This window comes from Hibiscus syriacus, unplaced genomic scaffold (genome assembly GCF_006381635.1).
Source record: "Hibiscus syriacus cultivar Baekdansim isolate YM2019G1 unplaced genomic scaffold, ASM638163v2 tig00015461_pilon, whole genome shotgun sequence".
In the NCBI taxonomy this organism is placed as follows: domain Eukaryota; kingdom Viridiplantae; phylum Streptophyta; class Magnoliopsida; order Malvales; family Malvaceae; genus Hibiscus; species Hibiscus syriacus.
Window position 1 is genome coordinate 1 of NW_024062364.1, and position 10059 is coordinate 10059.

Below are 10059 nucleotides of genomic sequence, written 5' to 3' on the forward strand. Positions count from 1 at the left end.
CAGTATTGCTCAATCGTAAAACTTGATTTACACATAATATATTATAGTTTGGTATGATATTATTTTTCAATATACGTAAACAAATATTCATACAAGTGTTGATTTACATGTAAGAAGTATCATGTGTACACAAGTATCAATATACATAGTAATATAAGAAAGTGAAGAAAATATGTTAAAATTAACATATTGTTTATCGAAACCGAAAATGTTGACTTAAACATTATATGTTATAGTTTGGTATCGATACGTTTTTAAGTATAGTATAAAATTAGAATTTATTTGATCTGATTACCCAAATTTATTTTAGATACGTGATCTTCATTTAAAAACAGATCAAATATTTAAATTTTCAGATTAAATTAACATGCGTATCAAATCAATCAAATCAGTTTTTTTTTTAATACCCCTACTTAACAAAGTAACGATAAACATCTATTCTGTTGAGTTACTTGCAATTCATAGATGCAAACATATTGCACAATATAAATAGGGAGGTAAAAGTCTAATCATACGATATCATTAATGATATATCATACTAATTATCTTAACTATTATCAACGTTATAGAGTTCACATTTATAAATTAATTACAAATAATTTTAATTATCACACCGTATAATTGAAGAATAAGTATAATTATAATCTATATAAATTTAATAATTATAATTAAATAAATATTCTAAAATTTACTGGAGTAGATAGGACATAACTGGTCACGGGGCAGTTTAGACCGAACCAGTCCAATCATCAATTTCTACTTTTCCTTTTCGGCGAAGCTTCTCTTACATGTTCAAATTGGCATGCTTTGGAATTTGGATAGCTTTTTCTTTGATTCTCTTAAAGAAATAAAAATTAATTAACACTATGTGCTGTGTATACACATAACCAACAACAGTTTATTATTTAAATTTAGGGTAAAATTCACAAAGATCACTGACTATAAAGTATTTTTATTAAATCACCTAATTTAAAAGTTATATAATAGTCCCTTTACTATAAGACGTTGTTTTGTTGAGTTTGAAATTACAATTTACAAAATGATTACTCGACTATTCAATGTTCAAAACTCGTCATTTTCCTTTAAAAATGACATTCTAAACTAGATATTAACTTGTTGATTGATATGACAAATTTGATTTCATAATCTCAAAAAACAATTATATTTCAGTTAACATGTTAACGTCCAACTCAGACAACCGTTGATTTTTTAACGATAAAGGACTAGTTTAGAACATAATAAATAGTCAGATGATCATTTTGTAACTTTTAATAGTCAGATGACTCAACAAAGTAATGTCCTATGATTGAATGACCATTTATGTACTTTACCCTTAAATGTAAAAAGTTCAATTTTATAAATTTTACTATAGATAATTATATACAATATTATTAATATATTTTTTCTACAAATAAATAGTGATTAGTGCTTTTATTTCTTGAATTTTTTTATTCATAATAAATAAAACTTTAAAAATATTAAAATATAAATTAAGATTTTATTATTAATCATAACATTTTTAATTTAATTTATAATTATATTAACATATTTTATAATTATTCAAATAATACTATTTTGTATAAATAATAAAATTATAAAATAATTGTACGTTTAAAATAAAATTATGAATCAATAGTGAAAAAGGGACCTGATAAAAAACTTAATATTTTCTCTCTCTTTTTTTCAATTGAACTTTAACTTTTCTCATTCCCAATTTGAGAAACCTTAAATCTCAATCAAATAAACCTCAGACATGTAGATATCAAAAACATATAGTTAAACTAATTTTCGGTCCTCAACAATTCATTGGTCAGATGAAAATTTTGGAGTGAAATTATATTCGTCTTTAGACAACTTTATTATTACACAAATCATAGTATCTTGAAGAACTTTTTTAAAAATACTATTTCTCTAAATATTTTTTACTGAATTTGGCGAAGTATGAACTGTTTTCTATGCCATGAATACCCCTTTTGAAGAAAAAAGAGAAGAAATAACAAAAAACAGAGACTATATAATTAAGGGTAAAATACGCCAATGGTCATGATATTTGGATAAGTTTCATTTTCCCCACTAATGTTTCAAAAGTTACAAATCGGTCACTAACGTTATCGTTTGCGACAAAATGGTCATGGTCGTTAACAGTCGTTAAGAGGCGTGACAAAAAATACAGCTAGACGTTATCTGCTGAGTTGGATCGTTGACCGCCATTTTAACTGGCTTTTCTTCTTATTCAACCCATTCCCCATCTTCTTTTTCTTCACATTTCCCCTCGTTCATCTTCTTCACGAATCCAACAAAGCGTCTCCAGTTTTCTAGATGAAACATCGATGGGTTCATCCTCAAGTACGTGAATGCACACATCTCTCTATCGAATGGAGAGCCATCAACATCCAACGATGATGCTTGTAAGATCTACTCGTGGGCGTATTCATCGTAACGGGGAAATGCATTCTCCCCGGCAAGTGGAACTTGCGCTGATGCAGTAGCAAAAGCTACTTGCTTCACCAGCTTCTCAGGTGCACATAGTGCATCTTGAGGCTACTCGTGATCACGCTTCTCTATGCAAGTGAAGTTGAAAACGACACCATGACGTGCTAGCATTTGAGCAATCAGAGGAACTATCTCGGTACCTTGTGTTATAGTACCCTGTTGTGAGTTCAGGAGCATGTGATCGGGTTCTGTAATGCCAATGGATTCTAGCAATTTTCAAAGAGATCTTCACACCTTTGCCGTAAAAAATCGATGTCGCATACGATAAAATTCTCTCACCGTGTTCCAACAGCATCTGAGAATACCAGGAAATGAAGAACTCGCCATAGGCACTATTCCAACCACCACATTCTTTCTTGAAAAATTTACTACATGGAAGTCGGTAATAAAATCGGTTTGATAACTATCCCAGTTCCTTACACCCCCGGTCCGCAGAGATGCCTCGAGTGGTACCCTGGGGCCACCTGGCAAGGAGGATCGTGGAGATCGGTGTGAAAGACGTGTTCCCAATTCCTGGTGACTTCAACTTGACTCTGTTGGATCATCTAATAGCAGAACCTGAGCTGAGCTTAGTCGAATGCTGCAACGAGAACTTAACGTCGGATATGCAGCCGATGGCTTGCGCGTGCTAAGGGCGTGGGTGCCTGCGTTGTCACTTTCACTGTAATTTGCTTGGAATTCCTTACATTGCTAGAGAGCCAGTGCCCTTCTTTCTTGCTCCAGTGTAAAGTTCTTCTCTGACTTTTCTTTTCTTACAACTTTATTGGTAAAAGATTAATTTTCATAAAAATTAATTTTAGGAATGAATGATGGGTTGTATAATCTAACAGTACGTGATGGAGATAAGGACTGGTTGATTAATCGGCGGGCGGGTGTTAGGTACTGATTGGTTGTTTTAACATTAATAGGATTTCTTGCATTTATCTCTCACAATCAAAATATTAGAAGAATTATGTATCATGTGTGGCTCGTCTTCGAGTATCTTATTTCTTGAGATTTACAACAACAAATATCGGAGCATAGGGCTCGTACTGTGATGTCATGTCTTGTGAAAATAACAACTAAGAGTTTTGTCACAGTGAAGCCATGGAACGTTTCGACATGGAAGAGTTCTTTCAGCTTTTCATCACATATTACTTTCCTTTCGTCGGACGAATCCTTCACCAAGCAACCATCAAAGTTTGAAAACATTTTAAACACGATACATTCATATATCCAACTCGGAAAATAGCAGTCATCTCCATAGAGTATGGACAAAGAAACTGAGGAGAAATACCACTGTTGTGGAGAACTACCGACGGATCTTTGTCCCCCAAGCATGCCTTTAAAGCATGGGAATGATGAGCCTTGAGAGTGATAAGGATTGTGTCATGTGTGTGATAAGAGGAAAAAAAGAAAAGTGCAGAAAAGTGAAGAGAAAGAAAAATAATAAAAGTGAAGAAAAAAGATGGGGAATGGCTTGAAGAAGAAAAAGAAGAAGTCAAAATGGCGATCAACGATCCAACTCAGCAAATAACGGTCCAGTTGTATTTTTCGGTATGCCTCTTAACGGATGTTAACAACTAGTGACCATTTTGTCACAAACAATAACGTTAGTGACAGATTTGTAACTTTTAAAATATTAGTGTAAAAACGAAAACTTACCCAAACATCAATGACCATTGGCGTAGTTTACCTATAATTAATTAAAACATTACACAGTAATTTATGGTGCGATATTCTATTTTGTATGCTAAAGATTCTTCGTGGAGTTGTCGAAGTCCACGACATTAAATAAAAATTAATTTATTATAAAATAATGTAAACAACCTATACAAATAATTTTATACTATAATTTCAAACAAATGAACAATTATTATTATTACTACTTGCTAATGGGAAGAGAATCTTAGAATATAAAATTTGAAACCTAAGTGAGGTCCGACATATAGATAATTGGAGTTAGCAAAGATATCGTCATGTTTTAGCATATAAATCTACGAATTCAAATTTTACTAAGTTTACAAATATAAAGGAAGTATTTTATTTATCCTTTAAAAATATCTCAGAAATATATTAAAAAATCTAAGAAATCACCGCACAAATTCATATTCCGTATCTCAACCATATTACGATTCCGTATCTTAATTTTTCAACAAATTATTCTCTCTCTTGTAATTTTCAATTCTCCATTCTGTCCTTGGCTTTGCCCTTCCATTATCCTTTTATTCACCTCTCTTTCAATTATCGTCTTATTTCAATAATATTCTCATTTCTCCCTTCAGAAACCAACATTTCTATCAAATTGTTCTTGGTTGAATACACGCGGTGGTGATCGTCGAAAGTATCTTTGTAACGACTATACTGTTTTCCCCGACCCGGAAAATGACCATGGACCGAACTCTACAATCGGAGAGCATGAGATCGACGCACGTACTGTCGATCGAGTGTCTAAAAGGGAGCTCCAAGGCCGACGAATGGGCCGGAGACATGCTCCAGACCGGCGATATTGTTGAGGAGATTCGTATTGGTTCTGGCTCAGGATTGACTCATAGGGAACCTTTTAAAGGCGGCAGGAGCGGAGTCCAGAGGATCCTTCACAGCTCCTTTAAGAACAAGGAGACCTCCATCCTCGTCCGAGTCAGGCGAAGCAACGATGAGTTCGCTCAGCTGCAAGCGTGTATCGTGCCTAACGAGTTTGCCGGAAAAAAAGTACATGTTGAGGTCTATAGCGGATCCCAATTACGCTGTCGGCTTCTTGGATCGCACCGAGTGCGAGTGCTTCGACTTGCAAGGTGAGTTGGTTCTCTTTTGACTATTTTTTCTCCTCCGAGTTGGCCCGTGGCCTACTCGAGTGCCGATTTTTTTTCTTTTTGTTTGCACTTTAGACTTTTCGATCTTATCGCTTTGATTCTCCCGCGTTCTATTAAGTACTGAATATCTGTGTTAGACACGTGTAATAATAATTTATTTTTCTAATATCTTTACTATATTTTATTATATATTTACTAAATAAAATACTCTTTAGTTTTATTTCAAAAAAATTCTGCGATTAAATTAAAATGGTATATGAATAAACGCCGCCTCTTAATATAGAAATGGTTCTGTAGAAAAAGTTTGAAGAGTTAGTTTGCAATTGCTTGTAAAAAATGTTAGGGTTAAAGAATGTGTTTAAATGATAAAATGAAATGAATATTTGAAGAATTTATTAGTATATATTGATGTGAAAAATGTGTTATTTAAACTAAAATGTCAAAAACAATATGCATAAAATTATACTAATTTCACTATCTGAAAATAACAGAATTGTTTATATTTAAAATTCTTTTAAATAGTAAAAGCATCATTAAAAGTCAACTTTTATTGGGGGTGGTGTATCTGTCAATATTCTCAAAGAACATGTTTTTAACAATGTGATGTTTGTATTCTTGTGTTAATTGACCTAAATCTTGCCTTTTGCTTGATTACAGCCATTAATGCTCAGCTACTTTTGAAAGCTAGCTTTTATTTTCATACCTGTTTTGTTTTCCATGTGTGGGCTCTAGTGTTCAGACTAGAAAGTATACCAGCTTGTAAAAAGTTTGCTCCCAGCACCAAATGATAAATTATTCTATCTTGGGTTTTGTAAACCATTGTTCAATGGTTATTTAGGGACTTTAACTTACATGTTCGAAAATGGATTTTATAAAAAAGTTTCTTGTTGGCTTAGAATTTCATAATTTGAAACGGTGAGCATAAATTGTTGGCTTAGAATTTATGTTAGGTGTGCGAATTTAAGAAGTTCTATTAGAAATTTAAGAGGTGCAAAATTATAAAATTTCAGGATATGAGATTAGATAATCAATAAAAAATATAAGGAAAATACTTAAATTAATGGAAATTTCAGTCCATACATCCCTGTTTATGGATTCGGTGAAAGCCTTAGTGACTCAACTTTGGGATGGATTATGTATTTTGGTAGTCACAAACTATGTTATCCGTGCGTGAGCATCACTCCTTAAAGTGATTACAAGTTAGTCTAATCAACCCTTCAATCCTTAAGCGGTAAGAATAGCCTTCATCTTTGTCCCTTCACAGAATTTTTTTGGTACGAATCTCAACTGGCATCAATGGTGTAAACGACATTTGCAATCCTAGTGTACGAACATGAATGTAACATACGAAATATGTTTGTATAAGTATTAAATAAGCATACATTGTCCTTGCTTAATGCTACTTAAAGGTCACTGTTCTCTACTTGTCCAACATTGTGTTGCTGGATTTATACTTTTTAATTGAATAATTAACTCAATTGTCTGTTTGAGTAGATAAATGGAGTGTTGACGATCATTTCTCTTTAACCCCATTTGGTGCTTGGTAATTGGTATGCTATCTCTGCATAGTTCTCCATAAGTAAATGTTCTGCACTGACCATTAACTTGTTGAAAATAGAAGTTTGAATCTTTTCATTCCCCCCCCCCCCCAAGTTTCTAATTCGATGTTAAACAATGAGTTTGCAGCTTCAAGGAGCTCCAGGATGGTCAGTGAACTAGAAAGGACAAGGCTTCAGGATGGATATGTCTCATATCCATGGGAAAGGAGGATGCAGGAGATGCTATCAGTTCCCAACTCAAGCAGCTTTCTTTCCATTCTCCTCCTTCCTAAGGCTTCAGATCGAATGGCCTCTCGATACAATGACTTAGAGGATACCCTTGCTCGAGCAAATTCTTGGCTTACTGCATCTCAGGCCTCTGGGGTTCCCATTGTTTTCATGAATATCCAGACTGAATCCTTGCTCACTAAGGTACAATGCCAAAGCCTTAATCCTTTAGAAGCAGTAGTGACTTGAATCTTCAATCAAAGTACTGATGTTAGCTATCGACGATTTAAATTTTAAACACTTGGACAGGCTAAATTTTAAGGCAATTTTCTTATATGAACCCTTAAGACACCAGCTTCTCAGGTTGACCAGTTAGGCAAGCTGGTTCATGTTCATCTGATCACTCGAACTGATTTTTCTACAATTTTTTGAGCAGATCTCTGGGGAAACAGCCTCAGCTACTGTGAATGCTGGGTCATTATCTGATTTATCGAACCTTGCCAATGCAAGTCTATATGGTTTTGAGGACTATCATGGGGTTGACATTGGAGTCGTGAGAGCAGTCCGTCTATGGTATGCCCCTCTTGTGGAAGAAATTGCAATCGAGATCAAACTAAAAGAAGATGACATAAAGCTCGGGTTCGCCATTAGCCGCACAGAAGAGGTATGTCATCTGATTCTCCATGATGATCTCTGGGTCGGCATTTGTTTATATATTTATCTTCTCTCTAATAACAGGGATTCATCTACATATCATCTGTCATTGATGGTGATGAAAACGTGCCCTCGACGAGATCTGGACTCAGCACTCTCTACAAAGAAGCACTGAACGCATCCAGGCTGCTGGTTGTCTCAAGATTATCAAACCAGAAGGTTCTTCCATGGATGGTTTCCTCAACCGGAGCTGTTCGATGCTTTGATACTGTCTCCCTAAGTCAAAAGCTCTCACTACACCGGCATGCTAATGTGCCGATTCAAATGCACGTCTTCTTGTGGTATCAATCGTTGGTTTCCCGAGGTTTTAGCACTGCCAGGCTGTGGGTTCCCTCTTCATCAACTTTACCATTGTCCCCAGAAATTAGATTAACCCACCAACCTAACGACAACCAAGTCTTGCCCCTGCCACCAGATGAACCAAATGAAAGCATACCCTCGAGCGAGCAGCCGGGCCGCCGTTTGCAGCGAGACACTGCCGGCGAAGTCTCCTTCAGATTTCATGATTTTTCACTTCCTAACAACTGGGTATGATTTTGCATTTCCTGCTTCTGTGTATATAACAACTTTTACAGGTAGAAGAGTTCATTGATCGGATCTAGTTACATAATGATAGGCAGCTTGATCTTGAATGAAAATCCAGAATAAACACAGAGATATATATAGTTCAGAATTCAGGCACCGTTGTTAGAAACAGATTGATGGTTTATACATACATATATATATATATATATATATGTCTGTTTGGTTTGTGTATCATACAGGAGCTTCGGGCATTGAGTGGCCATTTTGTATGTTTTGCTATTTTGAACTACTACATTCTGCATGTTTTGTTTTTCATTTCCTTATTGTAATATTAACAAATTTCTGTTTATGTGAAATAAAAATATTATGACAAAAGAGGAAAACAAATAAATCAGATTTTAGTGTTACCATCGTTTTTATCATATAATTTTCCAAATTACTTTAAAATTTTAAAACATCTCCCAAGGAAAATTTCAACCGAATTTCCCTTTAATTGTTCCAAAATTTAAAATGTAAAATTTATGGAATGAACTAATACCTTATACGAAAATATCATAAAAAATAAATAAAAACATGATGTCTATGAGCATAATTTAAATATATAATTGTATTAAAATTTATAAACTAATTACTATCATGTAAAATATTAAGTAAATTAAGAATATTCTAAACACGTGAGAAAAATATTACGAACATAATATAAATTATATATTTTTTCTTTAAATCAATCAAAATAATGTATAGTACAAAATACGAGATGACTTAGTGTGGGGACTCTCGGTCACCATAATCTATGGGACTTCGGCAAACACATATTGTTGGTGATTCGCATTGCACACGGATTGCTGACTTGGGAAACGATTCAAAACCGTCGATCTATAGTTGGAATAATATAATCGCATCGTCCGTATCTAGTCATTCGAAAATTTCAAAGTTCCCGCGTGCTCCCCCCCCCCCCTTCTATCAATTTTCTCGGTATAAATAACTCGCAGGTTGCATATCCATTCTCACCCTTCGCTCTCAATCGAATCAACAGTTTACACTACCTTTCTCTCCAAACAAATCCTTCATTTTCTGCTTCTTCGAAGCCTGAGTAATCAATGGCGCGTACCAAGCAAACAGCCAGGAAGTCGACCGGAGGCAAGGCGCCACGTAAGCAGCTGGCGACGAAAGCCGCAAGGAAGTCGGCTCCGGCCACCGGAGGAGTGAAGAAGCCTCACCGATTCAGGCCTGGAACGGTGGCTTTGAGAGAGATCAGGAAGTACCAGAAGAGCACGGAGCTGTTGATTCGGAAGCTTCCGTTCCAGAGGCTGGTGAGGGAGATCGCTCAGGATTTCAAGACGGATCTGAGGTTCCAAAGCAGCGCAGTCGCCGCTCTCCAAGAAGCCGCTGAAGCTTATCTTGTTGGGCTCTTTGAAGATACCAATCTATGCGCCATTCACGCGAAAAGGGTTACTATTATGCCTAAGGATATTCAGCTTGCTAGGAGGATCAGGGGAGAGAGAGCTTAATCTTGTATTTACTCTCTGTTTTATATCTGTTCCGGTTTTAGTGTTTCTCTAAAAAAGGAATGAATGATGAAATTAATTTGGGAAATCTAATCAGACTGATTGCATAGTTTGTCATGGTTATGATTCTATTGCTGAATTTGAGATTTGGCTTTCTCATTTATTCTTTCAATTTTGCGTATTAAAACAGTTCTGGATTCATTTCAAAGCTACCGGGTATCAAGTTCATCGTCTAACAACATTTTAGTCTTGAAATATTAG

The 10059-nt window shown here is 35.0% G+C and overlaps 1 protein-coding gene and 1 pseudogene across 1 annotated transcript; both read left to right on the plus strand.

Moving 5' to 3' along the window:
- Positions 1 to 4774: 4774 nt before the first annotated feature.
- Positions 4775 to 8394, plus strand: LOC120207901 (annotated as a pseudogene).
- An 886-nt stretch (positions 8395 to 9280) lies between these two features.
- On the plus strand, positions 9281 to 9881 carry LOC120207903 (histone H3.2). Its single transcript, XM_039207305.1, has one exon. It carries the CDS (start codon positions 9391 to 9393, stop codon positions 9799 to 9801), a length of 411 nt encoding a protein of 136 aa, XP_039063236.1. The 5' UTR covers positions 9281 to 9390; the 3' UTR covers positions 9802 to 9881.
- The last annotated feature ends 178 nt before the right edge of the window (positions 9882 to 10059 follow it).